Source organism: Sorex fumeus, unplaced genomic scaffold (assembly GCF_029834395.1).
Source record: "Sorex fumeus unplaced genomic scaffold, SorFum_2.1 ptg000094l, whole genome shotgun sequence".
Lineage (NCBI taxonomy): Eukaryota > Metazoa > Chordata > Mammalia > Eulipotyphla > Soricidae > Sorex > Sorex fumeus.
In genome coordinates, this window is record NW_026606151.1 from 6,076,644 (window position 1) to 6,098,578 (window position 21,935).

General features: G+C 46.1%; 1 protein-coding gene across 1 annotated transcript in view; it reads right to left on the reverse strand.

The window, feature by feature from the left end:
- RANBP9 (RAN binding protein 9) overlaps nt 1–18,505 on the reverse strand; it is an 88,331-nt gene extending 69,826 nt beyond the window's left edge. The window contains exons 1-2 of the mRNA XM_056132422.1: nt 17,711–18,505; nt 1,523–1,634 (exon numbers count right to left, since the gene is read on the reverse strand). Of these exons, the coding sequence (XP_055988397.1) occupies nt 1,523–1,634; nt 17,711–18,452 (854 nt within the window). The 5' untranslated portion in view covers nt 18,453–18,505. The remainder of the gene's footprint in view (nt 1–1,522; nt 1,635–17,710) is intronic.
- Between the last annotated feature and the right edge of the window lie 3,430 nt (nt 18,506–21,935).

Consider the following 21,935-nt stretch of genomic DNA (forward strand, 5'->3'; position numbering starts at 1 on the left):
TGCAAAGTACAGGTACAGCATGAAAGGTAAAGTGAACCGTAAGAATTGCCAGTAACACGTGCATTTGGGGGCAGATAAGACAGTTTGAAATACAAATAAGCTGCCTTACTGAGTATACAGCAGCAGACTGAGGGATGGTTAAACTCAGGTGCACAGGAGCTAGGAGATGCAGCAGGGATGAAGGCTCTCGCCTCTCATCAACCAATCCAGTTCAACCCTGAACACCACAAAATTTCCCCCAATCACTGCCAAGAGGGTGTGGCCCAAACCCCAACACTCTCACCCCCCAAAATATTATGTAACCATTCCAATCTGAGGTCTCTCAAGCACTTTTTCATTGGTTTTCCTAATCTGTCTTTGGCTTGGCTCTACTAGGAAAACTTCCGGGACGTTGCAGTTATTCCTTATGTTCCCAAGTTTCATTTTCTACTTTTCATATTGTTAACATAGAGAAGGGAGAGCAAAGGAAGAAAAGTCAACCTATACATATTTTAATTAAACACAGGCACTCTACAGGTCAACTTACATAGTCCAACAACCTTTCCTTGCTGGATGGACAAGTGACCATTAAATTGCTTTAAAAGTTCTCTGGTATCAAATGAATTAAAAATATCAGCAGACCGATCTAATGATTCTAGTTCTCAACCACAGATATGCATTAAAAATGACCTGAAAAATGCCCTGCCACAGAGGCGGGGCGGGGGGGGAGGGGGGAGGGTTACTGGGATCATTGGTGGAGATTGGGCACTGGTGGAGGGATGAATATATAACTGAAACCCAAGCACGAAAGTTTGTAAGTCTACATCTGTACCTCATGGTGTTTCACTATTAAAAAAAAAAGAGAGAGAGACCTGAAATATCAGCTTTCCCAAAAGCTATCTTTTCCAACTCCAACTTTTGAAAATACTGGTTTAGGGAATCTCTGAGGTAAGAAAAGCACCAACTACTATCATCACAGACACACACACACACACACACACTCACACACACACACACACACACACACACCCATCTCAAGCTTAAAGGCAATAAAGTAAATGTAAAGGTTTACTTGGGAGTAAATTGAGTACAGGGAGTACTCAATTTATGACATTCTAAAAATACATCCTGATCCGTGGGAATCACTAATCCATCCAACCAAGAACATGCAAACACATTTTGTCTTTGGTTAACTAGTTTAAAGATGATTTAACTTCAGCAGAATCTAGAAAAAGGCAACGTAAAAAACTAGCACGGAAAATGAGTCACTGTCACTCTGCTATCCAGAGTGACAATGAAATTAAGCATAATTTACCCAGAAAAAACAGAAATTAACCAGAAAAACCTGGCTTAATTACAACTCAAGCATTAGCTTCAAACAGTATTTAAGCAATTCAAGATCCAACTTGCTGTAACAGAATATTCAGATTCTATGTTTTCAATTAACAAAATTTGTAAGATTCTATTTACATCATAAACATTATCAAAATAAGTAAAAATATTCAATAACAGCAAAGTGTTTTCCACCAACATTCACACTTACCCGTCTCTTCCCTTACTGACAATTTTTACTTCAAAGTAATAAATCCCACAGGCTGCTGGTATCGGATGTGTGGCTCGAACTGATGCTGCATCTTTTGGGGTTTTCCCATGACCTGCATAAATACAGGAAAATCAAATGAGATATTCAAATAAAAATCTTAAATAATTGAGGAACAAGCGGTTTTTAGAACGAACATACTTTCTGCTCTCATCTTTACAACTAAGTAAAGACATGTTTATTATAACCAAAATGCCAAGCATCGGTCACAAAACCTTCTCATAGGACTAGTTTTATAAAATTTCAGACTCTGAACCCATGAAAACTAGCAGTCCTTTGTGAAACTATTTGAAGTAGACAGCACAGTGCCTACCTAGGGCGTTTGCCTTGCACGCAGCCAGCCTGGCCGAGCTGGGTTCAATTCCTCCACCCCTCTCGGAGAGCCCGGCAAGCTACCGAGAGTATCTTGCCCGCACGCAAAGCCTGGCAAGCTACCCACGACGTATTCAATATGCCAAACACAGTAACAATAAGTCTCACAATGCCAAACACAGTAACAACAAGTCTCACAATGGAGACGTTACTGGGCCCGCTTGAGCAAATCGATGAACAACAGGAGGACAGTGCAATGCTACAGTGCTACTTTTTAAAATATATATAAATAAAGGTAGACTGTATCTTTAAGAGAAAAGAAAAAAAGGAGCATTTGGAGAAGATGAAATATCTTAACCTTTTAGGTCTAAATCGACAAATGAGTAAGTCCTAAACAACATTCTTTAACTGGAAGCATTGGTATCACTCGTATATTTTAGATGAAATCTTAGAAAATTACAGTCACTCCTATATTCTTAGAGGAAAAAAAAAAAGCTTCCTTAAAGAATTCACAGCTTTGTTCTCTGACATACCCATTAAAAAAGCAAAGGTTCACTTATAATAACATTTGTTCGGTCCATTACTGCCTACTGAGAAACATGGATCTAATCTCCAGTTTTGTAGTTCTTTTTAAAAAAGGGAACAAAACACCAAGCTACTGCTGACATCTTTGAAATGCGTTGCATAATGACATTTTAAGTTTTCTAAATTAACTATTCCTCAATTTTAAGCCCAGGGTTTCCCTCACCTCTCTGCTTCCCACACAGGTACAAATTACCTTACAAGGGGGGTGGCGGGAGAGAAACTGGGGCCACTGGTGCTGGGAAACGTACACTGGTGGAGGGACCGGTGTTGGAACACTGGATGACTGAAACCTGATCATGAATTGCTTTGTGATGGGTCTACTTCATGGCGATTCAATTAAAAAAAAAAAAGCGAGCATGTGAACCAAAGAGAGAGGGCTGGGAGACTGCAAGATAGGTCAAAGGCTGGAGTTTGATCTCTTGAGCACAGCTGTGGACGAAACAATTCTCTCCCCCCCCCCAATTTTTTAATTTAAAAAAGGGGGGAGTGACTCCCCAAGAAAGAAGAAAGTCCAAAGTTGAAGCAGTTTATCAAAAATAGTTGTAGAGCGAAGCAAGAATCCATAATCTCAGAACAGCAGCAACAAAAAAGTATGAAAAACAAGTTTCACTCTTCCTTCCGTAAACTGTAGAATGCAGTCCTTTGCATAACTGAATGGGGAGCGCTAGGAAAAATTGGGGCAATAGAGGTTTCTGAACACCCGACAAAATTAATTCAAAATCAAACGTATAATATATACCTGAGGCATTTCTGGCCGCCTTCACCTGAGTTGCACTTCTCAGTGGAAATGGGGTCATGCAAGAGTGGAGAATAAGCCACTGATCTAACTCATTATTCACAAGTTCTAGTGAAACAGGCTTCACCTAGTACCAACTTGTCCATCTCTCACTCATACACCTGCAGGGATGGCAGAATTTTCCTTCTCAGATTAACCACGATCGTAAATCTCAAAACTTTCTTTTAAAAGTTGCAACCAGGGCTGGAGCAATGGCACAAGCGGGTAGGGCCTTTGCCTTGCACTCAGCCGACCCAGGTTCGATTCCCAGTATGGTCCCCTGAGCACTGCCAGGGGTAATTCCTGAGTGCAGAGTCAGAAGTAACCCCTGTACATCCTCGGTGTAACCCAAAAAGCAAAAAAAAAAAAAAAAAAAAAAAAAAAAAAGGTTGCAACCAACAAACATTAAAAGTAAAAAACTGCATTTTGGCTATACAGTAACTAGCACAGACCATGTGAAGGCATATCTTCATTTACCTATCAAATTATTAACGCAGAGCCATCATTAAATAGCTTCCTGGGGCTGGAGCTATAGTACAGTGCTTGCCTTGTCCACGGCCGACCCGGGTTCCTGGAATACCTGAGCACCACCAAGAGTAATTCCTGCGTGCAGAACCAGATTTAACCCCTGAGCTTCACAGGATGTGGCCCAAAAACCAAAAATACATAGATGAATAATTAAAACACACACACACACATTTCACTTGCAATGCAAATCAGCACATAAAGTGAATGAACTCAGCACTTCTTCCTATTACCATGAAAAGGTCCCCACAAGACATCTCAACTGTTACAGTCAGAAATAAATTCTTAGCTGGGAGATGATTTGGGGTGATAAATGTGGCTATAAAGATAACATGGTTTCAGTAAGGCCCTCTTTTCAAAAAGAGTATGTTTAAATAATTGAGTGGCTTGGGGAAAGCCATGTAAATGAAATGCACTACCAAAATCTGCATAGTCAAAATAAATCTAAAAAGAAGATCCTGATTAACCCTGGAACCCTAAGTCAATTAGCTTTCATTAATGTTTTTGGCTTTTTGGGGAAAGAAACCTAAATGAGTCATCTCAACACATACTTGATAATAATAAACATCAACATGCACTCAATGCCTTGATAACTGTGCTATTCATTTAGTATGCCTTTATTTAGTTTTAGGGTTCCACTCGGCAATGCTCAGGTGTTACTCCTGACTCTGCACTCAGGAATTACTCCTGGCAGTGCCCCTTGGGATGAACACGGGTTGGCCAAATGCAACGCAAGCCCCCTACTCTTGCTCTAGCCCTCATTTAGCATTTAAAACAATTCACAAAATAGTAACTATTTCAGAGCAAAGGAAAGGAACTGTGAACTAGGAAAACAGCACAGGGCCAAGCTGCTGGGTGAAAGCTCCAAACCAAGACTCATGTGGGGATTTAAACACCTGTGAAGTCCAAGCTAGGGCCACGAATGAGTCGCTGGGTGTGTTAGGCCTGGAGTTCAATACCAACAAGAGGGAAAAGCCTGAGTCTGGGCAAGCTCCAGCCCACAGCAATGAGCATTCTGGGCCACTTCACATTTATTCCCTCCTACTGCCTGCTACTGCTATAGGAAGAACAAGAAATTATCTGAGAACAAGAAATTATCTGAGGACAAGCAATCTCTCAAAATATCAGATGCCTTTGTATAGATTTTCTTGTTATCTGTGAGATAATCATGCAATCTTAATTTTATTATTTCTTCTTTTTTTTTTTTTTTGTTTTGGGTCATACCCAGTGATGCTCAGCAGTTACCCGGGCTTTGTGCTCAGGAATTACTCCTGGCAGTGCTTGGGGGACCATATGGGATGCCTGGAATTGAACCCAGGTGGGCTACGTGCAAGACAAAGGCCTTACCTGCTGTGCTATCACTCTGGCCCTTTATTTTAAAAGTAGGATAAATTCCTATACATCATACTTTGACCAAAGATTAGTTTCTTTTTTTTTTTTTTGATTTTATTTATTTTTTATTTTTTAATTTTTGGGGTCACACCCGGCGATGCTCAGGGGTTCCTCCTGGCTCATGCACTCAGGAATTACTCCTGGCAGTGCTCGGGGGACCATATGGGATGCTGGGAATCGAACCAGGGTTGGCTGCGTGCAAGGCAAACGCCCTACCCGCTGTGCTACCGCTCCAGCTCCCCAAAGATTAGTTTCTTTATGGGCTGAAGCAATAGCACAACAGGTAGGACGTTTGCCTTGCATGCAGACAACCTGGCTGACCCAGAGTTCGATTCCTCCGCCCCCTCTTGGAGAGCCCAGCAAGCTACCAAGAGTATCTCACCCGCACGGCAAAGCCTGGCAAGCTACCCGGGACATGTTCAATATGCCAAACACAGTAACAAGTCTCACAATGGAGACGTTACTGGGCCCATTTGAGTAAATCGATGAAAAACAGGAGGACAGTGCAGTGCAGTTTCTTCATGTGTTCTAGTATCCATGTACAAATTAAAATCCCCTATATTTTTCCTTTATGAAACAATGACTATAAAGAACTACACAATCCTAAGTGTTTGAATTCTGTTCCAATATATCATGTATATCACAAAGGCACTGTAAAAAGATTCTGCTTATGTTCAGAGGATTTGCTTTACTTTATCAGGGAGAAGGTTTCAAGGTGAGATTTAAAAGCCTCATTCTTTAGGAGAACTTCTTGAATGGCAGAGTGAGGGGGTCTATCTCTCACAATGCTCAGTTCACAGAAAGTACCGTCACTTCACTATATTCTTGGACACCCTAGAAGCGTCTCCCCTTCACAAAGACTTAATTCTTCAAACCATGAAGTCTTCAATATTAAATGCTTTTGTCTAAATGGATGCTGAGAAAATACACTGATTACTCCACAACTCTAGGGCTAAACAAGGTTTGGCTCTTTGAGTCCATCAGTAGTTGCCGGCATCTGACTGCAACAGGGTTGAGATAAAGTCGGCTTCGCCTCCGCCTCCGCCCCCGCCCCCCCCCTCCCCCTGCAGCCAAGAGCCTTTCGGGAAATACAAACCAGCCTTCCTTGTGCTACTTTTCTTCAGTAAGACACTAAAATTTCTTCTCTCGTCCTCACAGCTCTGGCCACACGCACAGGCCCCAAGTCTTCTTCCCAGCGCCACCCTGCACACTGCTAAGCCCCGGGACAAGCAGGTTCTCCAGAAAACCTCATTTCATTCATCATCATTTCACCTGCTGACAAGGAAAGCAAACCACACATCCTCCCTAGCCTGCACCGTGTTCTCAGGGTACTCGGTCACCCCTCACACGCCAAAGACGTGGCAGAGGACGGTCAATGCTGAGTCTGAGTGACAGCGCGGGTGTCAAGTGCCCTGGGATGGAAACGCATCCAGTTCAGGCTGGTTCTGACTGTCCCCTCCACTGCCAAGGCCAGGCGCTGGACCCGGATCCTGAACTGCTTGCTGAAGTGGAGTAGGTACCATAGAAAGAATCATGACTTTAATACTGTGTGCACAGCCTGGTTCAAATAGCTTGGTGATGTTTCTGTGGCTAAGAATAAATACTACCTAGGGAGCCAACTCTTGTTTTCATTAACTGGCCAATGGTGAGGCTGAATTTTTATACATTGTTTCACGTAAAGTAGCAGTTTCTAAGAAGCTAGATTCCCCTTTGGCGGGAAGCTCTCTACTATCAGTGACTGTTTCCTACTCATCCTTAGCTCTCAGCACCAGCCTACTTTCTCAATCCTCTGACTCTAATCTCTCTGTATGTTCTGATAATGAACACACTTGATACATATCTGTAATTATCTGCTTTTGCATTTTCTCTCATGGACTGGATTCCCACTGACTCCCAACCTTCCCTCTTTCCTGGGAGCTTATACTGAGGGATTCTGACATCGCCTGAAAATTTTCCACCTCACAAATATGGAACGCTAATAAAGTCTGTTCTGCTACATATTTTTAATACAAACCAGCGCATATATACCTGATTAACATAAGAATGGTGCCAGCATAATAAAAAAGTCACAGGATCTTTATACTTTTCTAGTATGTCAGTTATGTTAAGGAGGAAAACTTAGCAATATATATACAAAAGGCCGTGAGGTCAAAAAAAAAAAAAAGATGGAACTCTACAAATATGTTCATTCCTGCAGTGCCCAATTTTTAGTGTTTTTTTTTTTAGTGTTTTTAGGAACTGCTACACACGCCACTTAATTAAGCAATCTGGGTTTTAAAACGTAAGCGCAGCACAGATCAAAAGGGATGAAGATACTTCCTACTGGCTTACAAACTCATGCATATTTATTTTATCCTTCGGGTTATCATTATTTTGTTGCTTCATTGCCCCCAGTTTATCCATAGAGAGCGTTTGCCATTGACATTATCTCCATTATATGCCTGTGTTTGTCTGGCACTATGAGATGTGGATGTTTATGTTATGCAGAACCTGACCTAGCTTAGAATTAGCCATTTCTCCAGAGGAGCCCTGGCTCTAACCTGCAAAAGGACTAAAATCCAAGATCTAGGTATTAGTTACTGGGATAACACTGCTTTTAGACTATCTCATTGACAAGAGTAAGGAAATAATACGTGCATATTAAGCCCCTATATATGCGCATCAGTATTTCTAAGTATAATAACCATCTGTACTAAGCTGAACAAGTTCGTAGGATAGCTCCAACTCGAATCCATCGCCACAGGGATTAGTCTCTCCTGTCTCCTTTGCCTATCTGTAAAATCAATAATAAGAAACTTGGATCACGTGGCCCACCATCCACTTAATGACCTATTAAATTCTAGCTTACACATACAACAATGTCAGCACTGGGATAAAACTTTAGCATCTAAGGTTCAATGCTAAAGCCATTTCTTCTACCTTGAATTTTACAGACTTCACTAATTTCCAGAGTCACAGAGGCCAGCATCATTCCCTCCTCTGAAGCTGTTTGGTATGTTTGTAATAGTTAAAATCGTTCTGCGAGTCTGTTACCATCGGCTTTGCCCTTTCCTCGCATTCGCTCCTTCCTTATGCCTTAATGCTGCTCTTAAACTGGTAAGCAATCAAGCATCCACAGTTTACCAGACTTTCTTGGTCCTAAAAAGTTCTCTGTGCATTCCTATTTCACCCTCTTTCTTTTTCTGCCAACAACCAATCAAGTGCTTTTTCGTATCTCTATAGTATTTTGCCTTTTTCCAGGGTGCCATTTAATTGAAAGCATACCATAAGTAATCTTTTCAGACTGAGTTCTTTCAGTGAGCCACAAACATGCATATTTATTGTATTATATGCATATTTACAGGTATTTATATACTTATAGGTCTTAGGATCGATGTGTATTTGAAGGGACACAGAACTCACTTATTTCTTGGTATTCACTAATGGATTTACGCCCCCATGCTGGATTGATCAGTTTATGTACCTAAGGAGCGATAGCACAGTGGTAAGGTATTTGCCTTGCGCACAGCCAGCCCGGCCGAGCCGGGTTCGATTCCTCTGCCCCTCTTGGGAGTCTGGCAAGCCACCGAGAGTATCTCACCCGCACAGCAAAGCCCGGCAAGCTCCCCATGACATATTCGATATGCCAAACACAGTAACAACAAGTCTCAAGATGGAGACATTACTGGGCCCGCTCGAGCAAATCGATGAACAACGGGAGGACAGTGCAGTGCAGGACAGTCTCTGGTGATTATAAGAAAAGTTTCTATCAACATTCACATGCAGCCTTTTGTGCGGGCATGGACTTCAAGTCAGCTGTGTAAATACTTAGGAGCTATGTTTAGCTTTGCTCAAAACTGCCAAGCCATCTTCCAAAGTAGCTGTATCGTTTTGCACTGCCACCAGCAGTGTCAGAGAATGCTCACACACGGTTGCTCGCTATCCCCACCAGCAACTGGCGCGATCGGCTTCTCTTTGGATTTAGATTATTCTAAAGATATGTGAAAGAGGTCAAAAGGCTCTATCCTGAGTGGGATTTATTAATTTTGAACAAACAGCTGTCACGCACTTACAGCTCTATGGAAAACCTAACCCCAGGACTTAAGACTATGGAGAAGGTGTAGTTTGTGGCTGTGACACCAGTGGAAGATATCTGAGCTTCCAGTTCATTAGGGCTGTTATTTCTGCAGTGTTCTGATCAGCGCTCCATAGCTTTTAAGCAGCCTATAGCAGCTCTATTTTCCCCCATATTCTGTTATCTTTTATGTTCAATTTTGCAGAAAAGACGGTTTCCAAGCAACTCCTGTTTTTTGTTTGTTTGTTTGTCTGTTTTCTGATTGTTTTAGGAATTTACTTCATGGGAGAATTCAGTAAATGTCCATGTGGTTTAAAGGGTCACCAGGAGAATACTAGGGATCACTTAGAAATGCACACCACAGGAGAATGCTCTCACCTCCCAAACACAGGGAACGCGTGACACTGACTAAATCCATGCACTAGGGTCACCCAGAGGAAACCAGAAGTCCAACACATCTCTGAGGCAGTCTCATGCAGACTCCATGATTACCAGGAAAAGTCGCTCAGGCAGGTAAGAATTGGGCTTTTTCTTGGGTTCTGCAGGCTCCTTCCAGTGATTCCCAGAGGCCCAAGACCTGAGAAACTGCAAAATCATGCCAGTGGGGTTCCATCTCCCTTCTTTTGTTCATGTGTCTCCTTCTTCCTAACAACCCATTTTTGACATTACACAGACCTGGAAGCACCTCTTCTATCCTCTCCCCTTTCTGAAACTTCACTCCTGTACTTCCTCTTCAACATCAAAAGAATGCTAGCCACCTCAATTGATTCTGACAAGTTTTCCCTTTTTTTTTTCCTTTCAGATTGGCTCACACATTAGGTAAGCATTTAAAAGCACTTCAAAAAAAAAAAAAAACCTGGTTTCCCTCATAAGCCTTTCTTCCGTCACACCCAAACAGCTAAAGCACAGTCAACCCACCTTACTTCCTGTTCTAGGCAGCTGGTCTCTGCTGAATCTCCTCCAACCATTCTTGCAACTAGCCACCAGGATGAACTGATGACGTCAGCAGAGGTCTCCCACTGCTATCAACAATCATGTCACATTTCATGATTCACTCAGAGGTCTAGGTGCACGCCTAAACTCCTTCTTGCAAGCAAACTACGGGGACTGCAATTCCACCTTTATGCTCTACCGCACCACACACGGTCATGTTCTGCTCTCCACACTCCCATTACAAACTGGTCTGTGTCCATACCTGTCTTCACCCCTCCCATTATTCACAGGAATAGCATGTACGCCCCTCCCTTCAACTCTACACCATCTCTGTTCCTCAACCACATTCCTGTCTCCTCTGAACACTCGGCCTCAAGTGGCATTTTCATCCTTCCCCTCTTGACTCTTCTTTGTTCAACAGTCTGTATCCCAAAAATGCATGTCCTAAGATTCTGTGCCTCTAAGCTGGAACTGTCAATAATGCCCTGGAGTTGGCGATGAGTATAATGAACTTCTTTGTGACTTGAAAGTAATAAAAAACTGGTATTTTTACTCCTTTTTTAAAAAAATATTCAATTTGTAGACGTTTATCAGGATGACATACCTTGGAGTACCTTCACACTCTCACCTAATTTGTATCGTTTTACCCACCCGTAAAATTAAAGAGAGACTTACTTATAAATAATACAAAGATCTCTTACCACAGTACCTTACAAATGACTTTTTAAGGGTAATTCTGACAATGTGATTTTCATCTCATACATTAACATTAGAAGCTGATCTCCGGGGAAAATGTAACCCCATCATCAGCCTTTAAAATAAACAATCCCAGGCTGGAGCGATAGCACAGTGGGTAGGGCTTTTGCCTTGCATGCAGCCAAACCCGGGTCGATTCCCAGCATCCCATATGGTCCCCCGAGCACTGCCAGAAGTGATTCCTGAGAGCAAAGCCAGGAGTAACCCCTGAGCATCACCGGGTGTGACCCAAAAAGAAAAAATAATAATAAAATAAACAATCCCTTCCTCAACCTCCTTCCTTCATCCTCTTTGAGGGAATCTTTACCTCTTTTTTTTTAATACTCCCCATAGGTCATTGATATTCACTATTCTTTATGTTTTTGTGTCTTCTATTTATTCAGCTTTTTGCTCCCATTACTCAGTTAAAACTGATTTCCCTAAGGCCACAAAGATCTAATTTCCAAACCCAGTGGAAATCGTTGTGTGCCTACCTCACCAGGACTAGCTGTTGCATCTGAAAGTCTACTTCCTCATTTTTCATCTCCTCTCCTCAGCTTCTGTAACACCATCGTCTCCTTTATTCAGTTACCTACTGGGACTCTCTCCAGTCTTTTAATGTGGGTACAAATTAACAATGGTTCCATTTTTTTCTGAATTTCAACAAACCCAACAGGAGACTCCCAAGTCCTAGAGCTTGCCCCCAAGTCAGGTAACTGAAGTGACATGGCACTTCCTAGGAGACGTTATATACTCTCCCCGTTGAAAAAAGTAGGGCCCAGAAAAAGACATCAAGTCTACCACAGCTAGCCTCCAACACCCTACAGCTGCTCACACAGGTCAGCAGACATCCTAGGAAGCCGACCAATTCACACCACAGCAGACAAAGCAAACTTAGCGATTCCCACCTAAGCACCGTGGCAATTAGCGAGGCCTATCTGGTAAATCTTTTAAGAATTTGAAACAGAAAGAGGCAAGTGAGAGGAGTGAAGAAAGAGAAGGGAGAGAAGAGGGAAAACTAGTGCCAAGACACTGAGGTTTGTTGTTGTTATTCTACTGGTAAAACAGCAGAACAAAATGAAAAGTCATGAAATCCAGATGCAGGGAGTCATCAGTTTCTTTACTCTTAAGGATTTCTTTGGCTTTCCCTGGTTTTCATGAAGAATGGTCATATGGCTATGATTGCCATGTTTACTTAACTCTAAATATGTACATAAAAAAAACCACACCCCAGTAATGATTATCTGATATATGATTCATTGCAAAAAAAAAAATCCAAGAGTCAGAGAAATTGAAGCATTGTCCTTGATTTCTCTCTCCGTTCGTCAGTGCTACTTTAAAACATGTCACAAGTGTCTGTTCTTCGCAACCCAAAGCACTGACCTTATTTCTCAAGCTCTCTGCCGCAAGAGCCTTCTAAATGAGTTTGCTATTTCCAAGTCTGTACCCATTAAATCCATTCTCCATTTCGTTGTGTAATTTGACAAAAATGAAAATATGAGCAAATCACTTCCTATTTAAAATCCTCTGGTCATTCATCTCCTGCAGAATAAGATCAAGTTAAATAATTGATAAGGCCTCTCAAAAATCTCTTTGCCACATCTCAATTTCAACGACCCAAAATGGCTTGCAGAGTCACACACATCCTCTCCTCTACACGTTTCCCTTCAGCTTCTTCCCATGTGATTCCAAACTCTCCTCTTCCTTGAACTTGGACATTTTCTAAGACTGATCCCTGTTTTCATTCCCTCCAAAATTTTGTCCCTAACCCACCAACTTCCGCTCTTCCACTGGTAGGTTGGACTCTCCTCTCATCTTCCACAGTGCTTGAAACACTTCCTTGAGGGTACTCACTTGTTCATGTCCTTGAGCTCTGTTCACTCAAAGGCACTATTTACTCACCCCTGCGTGGCCAGACAGAACCTGGCAGATACACACGAAAGCTTGTTGACCAAAAGGAAAAAACAAAGCAAAACATCTACAAAGTATTGTAGTCAAGTCGAATCTCTTTACAGCAGCAATTGCTCAATAAATTATCATCACTATGTTACCATCACTACAGGGTAAGTGTTTCCTGTAATTGTGATGACACTCACTTCTTTCAATTTCCTGGCATTTTTCTTTCTTTTCTTTCTTTCTTTTTTTTTTTCTTTTCTTTTTGGGTCACACCTGGCAATGCACAGAGGTTACTCCTGGCTCTGCACTCAGGAATTACCCCTATCGGTGCTCAGAGGACGATATAAGATGCTGGGAATCGAACCCAGGTCGACTGCGTGCAAGGCAAACGCCCTACCCGTTGTACTACTGCTCCAGCCCCTCCTGGCATTTTCAAGCTGAAATCTGCCCCAAATTTTGGATTCCTGGGAAAAGTTCAATTTAGTATTTAAATTTTTTAATTTTTAACTTTCGTATCAACATCCAATAAGAGACCATTTGTCTTGGTAGGTAGGCAAATATCTCCAAAGAGGTGCAGGATATTAGACAAGCAATTATATTTAGGAAGCATTTGAGGCCTACTGACTGGTGATACCAAGAGTAAGGGTGTTCTGCACAGAAAAAGTATCACCTAACCTACTTAACTAAACCAACCTATTAAGTTGGACACAGTAACACTTTATAAAAATGCAATTTTTTGCATCCTATTTTTTACAATTTTGTTATCTTCTGTTTCTTTGTTTCTGTTTCTTTGTTTCTGTTTCTTTGGGGCTAGAGGGATAGCACAGCGGTAGGGTGTTTGCCTTGCACACAGCCAACATGGCCGACCCGAGTTCGATTCCTCCGCCCCTCTCAGAGAGCCCGGCAAGCGACCGAGAGTATCTCGCCCGCACGGCAGAGCCTGGCAAGCCACCCGTGACGTATTCGATATGCCAAACACAGTAACAACAAAGTCTCCAAAGGAGACATTACTGGGCCCGCTCGAGCAAATCGACGAACAACGGGAGGGCCTTTACCTTTACCTGTTTCTTTGAAGCTGCCCTACAGCCAGAGCCATCTGTCCTTTTCTGCAGCATTGGCAAACTCCAGGTAACATTCAACACACCACACCACCCCCTGCCGGAAAGGTAACTCATACTTTTCAGGTCAACAACTCTTAGGTCAGGGATGTAGCTCAGAGGTGGGAGTTTTTGCCTGGTATGTGTGACGCCTTGCGTTTGATTCTCTGCACTGACCAATAATTAAAAAAAAAAAAATATTCTAGCACGCTTCATTCCCATTAAAAAAGTATTCTAGCACACTTCATTCTGGACTCAACCATACCACAGTTTTGGGTGTCTAATTTCTCATCCTTTTACTTTATAGATTTCTGTCTCGACTTCCTGAATAAACCATCTTATTAGAATTTTATTTCAAATAAAAATAAAGCCAACAATTGAAATTGTTGAAATAAAGCCAACAATTTTTTAAAAGTTTAAATGACAACACTGGATTTTATAGATCTGGAATAATTTTCATATTAAAAAAAAAGGCAATACAGGTAGTGGCAATAGCACTAAATTTAGATTTCCATGAAAATGTGTTTCCAATCCTGGCTTACTTGTGACTGGGAAAAAAATCTAAGCTCCAGGTGCTACCACTTTTCACAATCTAAACAAAGAATTTTACCATCAATTCTCCGTCCGGCTTGCCCTCCAACTGTACACGTATACGCCAAGGAGGGGAGAAAAGTACAACAAAACACTGTAAAGAAACCAAACTGATACTTTCACAAATAAGCAATCTGTAATGGGAACGCTTAGGCTAACCCAATCCACTGTGACAGCCATTAGAAAAGCTCTGAATTGCAGTAGCAATAGAGGTTGAAAATTGCCAGGTTTACTTATTCAAGGCTGACGAAAGATTTAAAAATAAAAGGAGCACATCCCTGAAGGTTTCAATAGTTGGTGTAAGGCTGCTAAACACAAGGTCTCCTTACAATCTGAACTCACAGTAGACAAATCGCACTAATTCCTCTGCAGTCCAATCATCTTTGCTGCATGGCCGGAGGGCCTAATAGGAATCCCTTCGGATCTCGAAAAAAGTGTTGTCTCCAAAAACAATATTACCAACTTAGAAGAACATGTTAAAAGCAGAATTATGCTCCAAGCAAAAGCAATCAAGAATCTCTATCTCAAATGTAAGGCAAATCCTCATTACTTTGGAAAATATCACTGATGTTCTTAAATAAAGTAACATGTAGAAGCACTTCACAGATACTCCTTATTTTCTTTTGCTTCCTATGGGGGGAGGGGAGCGGTGGGCATACCTCCTGGTGGACTTACTCCCTGGCTCTGCCCCAGGATCACTCCTGGTGAGCTCTGGACCATAGGGAGTGCTGGGGATCGAACCCACGGCAACCTACCTCCCCATTCTGTAGAAAATTTGTTTTTAATGTGAAGTGTTTGAATTTGTTCAGACAAAGCTGATGCAGCCAGCAGGTAGGGCGTTTGCCTCACACGCAGCTGACCCAGGTTCGATTCCCAGCATCCCATATGGTCCCCTGAGCACCCCCTGGGGTTATTCCTGAGGGCAGAGCCAGGAGTAACCCCTGTGCATTGCCAGGTGTGACTCAAAAAGAAAAAAAAAAAAAAGCTGATGCAGCACAAAGATAGGCCAAAAGATAAGTCTTTCTTCCTTCGTGATATTACTTCAATGCTGTATTACCAATTACTTATGATACATTCCCTTTGGTGCCTTTGCTCCCTAAAAGTTGCCCAGTACATCTGCTGTGGTCCACTCAGAAGACACAGAAAAACAGCAGGAATACACACACACACACACACACAAAATAAGAAGAGGAAGAGGCAATAAAAGGTGAGAAAGAGACTGTAACAAGGGGAAAATGAGAGACAAAGGGAAAGAGAAAACAAGAAGAAAGGATGACAACAAAATCTGTTCTTGTAGAAGCAATGGTTCGTATTTTTAAGTGCTGTATCCAGAAAGTCAATCTTAGTATTACACAACAGAAGGCAAGAGAGGCCAAAAGGAAAAATAACTAAGAGCTGTATCATAAATATTCCAAGCGCCAACCAATTTCATTGAAGCACGCTCTTTTCTCTGACCCATATCATTAAATTTAGGTACAAGGGAAGTCAGTAAAACTGCTCCAGGCACGTCCCAGTTTTAAATAAACTATAAGATGTTGAGTATTTCGAAAATTCAGGGCTGGCAATTTCCTCACCAACCATCGACCTCAACTCCCTCATCACGAGCAGAATCTGAGGTCCTCTCCTGTCTTGTCACATCCCCAAGATCACAGTGACTGCAGGAATCCAAAGGTAGGATTCTTTGTTCAATCATCTTCCGCATCTTTTGCCCCTGACCTTACGCGGTAATAATTAACCATCAAATAAATGTAAAAGAAAGTTTTGTCGAGTACAGCAAAAGCATTCTGGTAGTCAGATCAGATCAGAAGCAATTACTTCATAGCATAGCACAGTACACACGAATTTCCTCATAAATTTATAGCCTTTACAGTGCATCAATAAAATGTCCTAACTTAAGGGGAAAACAAAAGTCCGATATTCCGAAAATCTTAACCATTTAATTAAGGAATGTAATTGTTGAAAGTTGAAAGCACCTCCCTAGATCTATGGGCTAAAAATAAGGAATATTCAACAAGGGCTATTTTTGTGCACGATTCCTTGCAGCCAAATCATTTGGTAGGTTCCTATTGCCCTTCTCTTTTCCGATTAAACAGTAACTTATTTATCAAGATTCTTCTCAAATTTCAGGCTTGGGTACTTTAAAAAAAATTAACCACAACGTTGTTTATAACCTCTCTAATACAGTGTCACCAAAATCTGAGCGCGACCCCACGGCTTTGAATGCAAGAGCTCCTGCTTCAGGTCTGGGGCCTAAAAAAAAAAACGGTGCATTTGTCTCCAGGAAGACGGGTACATTCGATTCCTAAACCCTCTCCCCTCCTTTGCCCCCCCCCACACCCACACCCGACAACCCCCAACACAACACAGACGGCTCCTACCCCTAGACAAGAAAACTTCCCAGCATGTTCCTTCGAGCTAAGGCGCAAAAGAAAAAAAATATATATATATATGCCCATCGCAGTTTGTCATTTGCACACAGATGTGTTCCAAGCTTTGTTTGAAACACAGGAGAGGTGCAGGAGAAGGGAGATACGGTCCAAGGTTGGCTCTTTTTCTTTTTTTCTTCTTCCCTCCCACTCCCATCCCCAAGCTGCAGGTGTAAATATAAGCCCATAATGTTTAGGACGCTACATATACCTGTGTGTATACATAGCATATATAGATACACGTATATACGTGTATCTATATGAATCCTTGTTTTCCACCAGGCGTCACCTAATGCCAACACACAAACAGAGGCACGTCCAACCCCCCCGAGCGCCCTCCTGCTCCCTCCCGCTTCGCGCCCGGGCAGCAACACCCCGGCGGCAAACTTGAGGCCGCGGGGTCCCAGCTCTCCTCCCCGGGGCCCCGAGCCCCTCTCCCCGGGGCGCGGCAGCCGCCGCCTCCGACCCCCGGAGCACCGCGGCGGCAGAGAACGCCCGGCGGGGGGAGCCCACCCGCAGCACCTGGAGAACAATGTAGCCCCCCTCGGCGGCCGCCGCGGGGTCGGGACTGGGGGGGGGGGATGGAAATCTGCGGGATCCCCCCTCCCTGCTCCAGCACCCGGCCCCCGGACACCCCCCTGGACTCCGCCACCCCGGGCGCCCGCTGCTGCTGCTGCTGCTGCTGCTGCTGTCGCCGCCGATGCCCTCGCGGGCAACCCCGCGCGCCGCGGCGCCCCGCACGCCCCCCACCCCACCCCCCGCCCCCCCCCCCGGCCCGGCCGGCCGCCCACCACTCCCCGCCCCCCGCACCTTTGTAGTGCACCCGCAGATTGTTCTGCGAGAGGCCGATGTAGCTGAACTTGTCCTTCGGGCTCCAGGAGCGCGGCAGCGGCGTCTCCTGCTCGTCCACGGCCGGGTAGAGGCGCTTGAGGCGGCGCTGCAGTTCCTTCTCCTGCTCGTTGAGGGCCGAGTCGCCGTGCGGGAAGGGGACCGCGCCGCCGCTGCTCGCCGTCGCCGCCGCCGGCAGGCCCGGGGCCGGGGCGCCCCCGCTGGGGCCGGGCCCCGCCGCCAGGCCCGGGGGCGCGGGGGGCGCGCTGGCGGGGGGAACGGCGGCGGCGGGGGAGGCGGCGGTAGGCGGCGGCGGCGGGGGAGGCGGCGGCGGCGCGGCGGCGGCGGCGGCGGCCGGGGGCGGCGGCGGCGGCGGCGGGTGGAGCAGCAGCGCGGCCGCCGCGGCCCCCAAGCCGCCGCCCGAGGAGGAGCCGCCGCCGCCGCCGCCGCCGGCGCCGCTGCTGCCGGGGGAACCGGCCGGAGAGGAGCCGGCGCTGGCGGCCGCGGGCGCGGGCAGGACCACTCCGGGGCCGGGGGCCACGGCCGCCGGCGGGGGCGGCAGCTGCTGCTGTTGCTGCTGCTGCTGCGGCTGTGGCTGCTGCTGCTGTGGCTGCTGTGGCTGCTGCTGCTGCTGCTGCTGTTGTTGCTGCTGCTGCTGCTGCTGTTGCTGCTGCTGCTGCTGCTGCTGCTGTGGCGGCGGCGGCGGCGGCGGCTGCCCGGACATCCCGGCCGCGACTCAGCCTGCGGCCACCACCACCACTACCTCCTCCTCCTCCTCCTCCTCTTTTTCCTCCTCCTCCTCCTCCTCCTCTTCTCTCCTTCCTCCTCCGCTTGCGGCCGCCGGCACCGAGGCGCCCAGTCCGCCCGCCCCGGAAGCAGGCGGCGGGCCGCGCGCCCGGGGTGAGAGAGCGCGACGGTTGGGGGGGCGGGGGGAGGTGGTCTCGGCGGCCGCCGAGTGCGCGTCGGGCCCGGGGAGGACCCCCCGACGCGAGGCAGCGCGGGGAGCGGCGGGCGGCCGAGGCGGGCGCGCGGCTCGGGAAGGCAAGGAAGAGGCGCGGGGCCGGCCGCCGCGGCCGCTGCTCTCGCGGCTGTTTCCCGGCGGGCGGGCGGGCGGGCGCGAGACGCTGCGCGCGGGCGGCGCTGGGCCAGGGGGCGGGGACGGAGGCGCGCGAGCGGCGCGAGGGGCGGGGGCGCGCGGCGGCGGCGGCGGCGGCGGCGGCGGCGGGGTGGGGGACGCGCGCGCGCGCAGCGGCGGCGGCGGCGGCTCCCGAGGGTCCCGCACCGACGAGCGCCTCTGGCGGCGTTTCCCCGCGCGGGGCCTCTCCGGGCGTCCGGGCCTCCGCCTCCTCCCTCCCGGCCTCCCTCCCTCCCTCCCTCCCGGGCCGGCCGCCGCTCCCCGCGCCCCGGAGAATCTCCTCCTACTTTTACTTCTTTTTGTTGTCGACGCCCCACCTCCACCCCGGAGGGCTCCCGCTGGAGCGTCGGGCCGGCTTCGCGCCCAGGCGAAAGTAATCGAGCCCCGCTGGGGCCGCCGCCAGCCCGGCCCGTGGGCGCCCACCCGGAGCGCGGGGTGGGGGTGGGGGGGCGGGGGCAACGGCTGGCCCGGTCGGGGTACGCGGAACGGGGTGGGTGGTCCTCCTCCCCCCCAAAAAAATAAATAATAAAACCCACTCCAACACCCCCCCCACCTCGGGGGGTCTGGCGAGTGCCCACGGGTGGCTCCGCGGGCTGGCCCCAGGGGGTCGTGCCAGCGCGCAGGTACCTGCAGAGGTGTCCGCACTTGGGACCACTTGGCGCTGTCAGACGGGGCAACGGAAGCCCCGTTTCTAGAGTCACCCTCACCACCACCCCCCTCCACCCAGTCTTAAAAATAATGTCCGGCTTGGTGAACTTGGGGAGGACTGGAGTGAACTTGCAGCGGTGGACGGTGTCACATTTGCGCTGGCACCTCTTTGGAGCTGGGGGACGTGAGCTGCACGGATGCCAGGCTACCGTGCGTGGCTTGGGGAAGGGCTGCTGCCGACCTCAGAACCCTTCCTAGGCACGTTCGCCCGCACAACAGGCCTCTTTGTTAGGCAACAGAGAATTGTGCCCGTTTTTGTTATTTTGCTTTTTTTTTTTTTTTGGACCGAGAAGATAATTTCACTGAGGTCAGCAGAGTCAAAAATAGGACTTCCTCCTCTGCCAGTCCCCGTGGACGGGTGGGCCTCGACGTGTCCGCTGTCTTCGAACCCTCTCACCCGGTGCAGCGAGCACTGTAATCCAATGCAGGTGATCCTTAACCTTAGCCTGCGGCAAAATGACACTTTACACGAGCAAAATAAATGATACGAATTCTCAGGAATCTATTCTTCGCTTCCAGAGTTAGGATGGTAATAGTTTGGCCAAATAGGCAAGGAGTGTTTTTGCTGAATAGCGAATTATTTATTTTGTCTTGAAAAGGGTAGGTAAATAGTGATTTAATTGAAGGCCCTCAGTGTCTGGCCAAAACTAATAAACTCATTTGGGCTAATTTTTCCCTCAATTATCCAAACAACTAGATACCCCTTTGTTCTTTAATAAAAATTAAAAAAAAAACGACAATTCTAACTACTGTCTGATGTGGTTTTTCATGATACTGCATTTTACATTACGTGATGTCATTGCCTTTAAATTGTTCTGAAACTTTCCTCCTTACAGTTACATTGAGTTAAATGCAAGTCAAGTCCTACTTAAATGTTGGCTAGCCATGGTGGAATAAAATGGGCTCCAAGCCTCATCAAACTTCCTGGAAATAATCATCAAAGTTTTATTTATGAAGCTGTACTTCTTCCTGTCAGCACCCTTAGAAGCCATTTAGAGCTTTTCATGATTTAGGAGTGGTGGAGAGAATAGAATTATCTGAGATTTCATCAGAATCTTTGTTTTAGAGGAGGGAGCTGTGTGCCCTCCAAATCACCCCTCATAAATGGGCAGCTGTGTTTGTGGGGAAGATCCTGTGAAACGGCTACTTTCTTCAAGTGGCGGAGAACCTAGTCCTTCTAGAAAACAGCGGAGTTAGTGATGGAAATGACATCAAGGTCATTTGGTGGTCCTTGGACTAGGCCCTTCAAAAAAGTCAAAGTCACGTGGCACATCTAAAATGTGTTAGCCTTGAAGGTATTTGACAAGAAGTATTGACATGAAATACGGGACATACTGAACGCCTAGGGTGAAGGGACTAGTGTGAGGAAACACCTGTTCCACCCTCTATGGAAACGGGAGTGGACCACCCCTAACCCCATCCCCTACACCTCTCCCTTCCACCTTCCAATGTTTTTGGTTTTTGGGTTTGGGTTTTGGTTTTTTTTTTGGGGGGGGGGACCACTCCCGGCCATGCTCAGGGATTACTCCTGACTCTGCACTCAGGAATATGCCCCCTGGCAGTGCTCAGGGAACCATATGGGATGCTGGGGATCAAATCTAGGTCGTTCCCCATTTGCAAGGGGACGATAACTGATGTACTATTACTCCAACTTCCTGCAATGTCTAAAAAAGATGCTCAACAATAAGGAAAAAGGCTCCTTTTGCTGCAGTGGCTCTTGAGCCAAATTTCAGACCCTATTCTGCTAAGCCTCCTGCATAGGCCTGAAGTAAGTTCAGTTTAGCCTCCCAAAAGTGTGGTTTGGGGGCCAGAGAGATAGTGCAGCAGGAAGGATGCTCACTTTGCACATATCTGACCCAAGTTCAATCCCTGGCACCACACATATGGTCCCCCGAACTCACCAGGAGTCATTCCAGATCACAAACCAGGAATAAGCCCTAGGCATCACAGGGTGCAGCCCCAAAAACAAAAATGAAAATGTGTTTTTTGAAAAAAGTGATTGTGATGCTTTCAATGACAATACAACACACAATAATTGCACATCACCCAAATCATTACCAAAATGGCCTGAAGGAAAACTCAGAAAAGGTTTCTCTAATAGATAATTAGAATGCCTAATTGAAAGTAAATTTTTATGAGGAAGGTATTGTACATTGAGGTATTTAAAAAATCTAGCTGTGGAGTTGTCCATTCTCCTTTTGTTGCTAATGGTTTCATTCTTGTGTATCATTGTCTTATTTGCAGTAACAAAGAATAGGCACTACTTCTGACTTTCTTAAGCAGAAGAAACTTGAGAGAAAGTATCACACTGTCAGAATCAGCCAGAAGGCTGCAAACAGCCAGGCCCCCAAAGCAGGTATACTG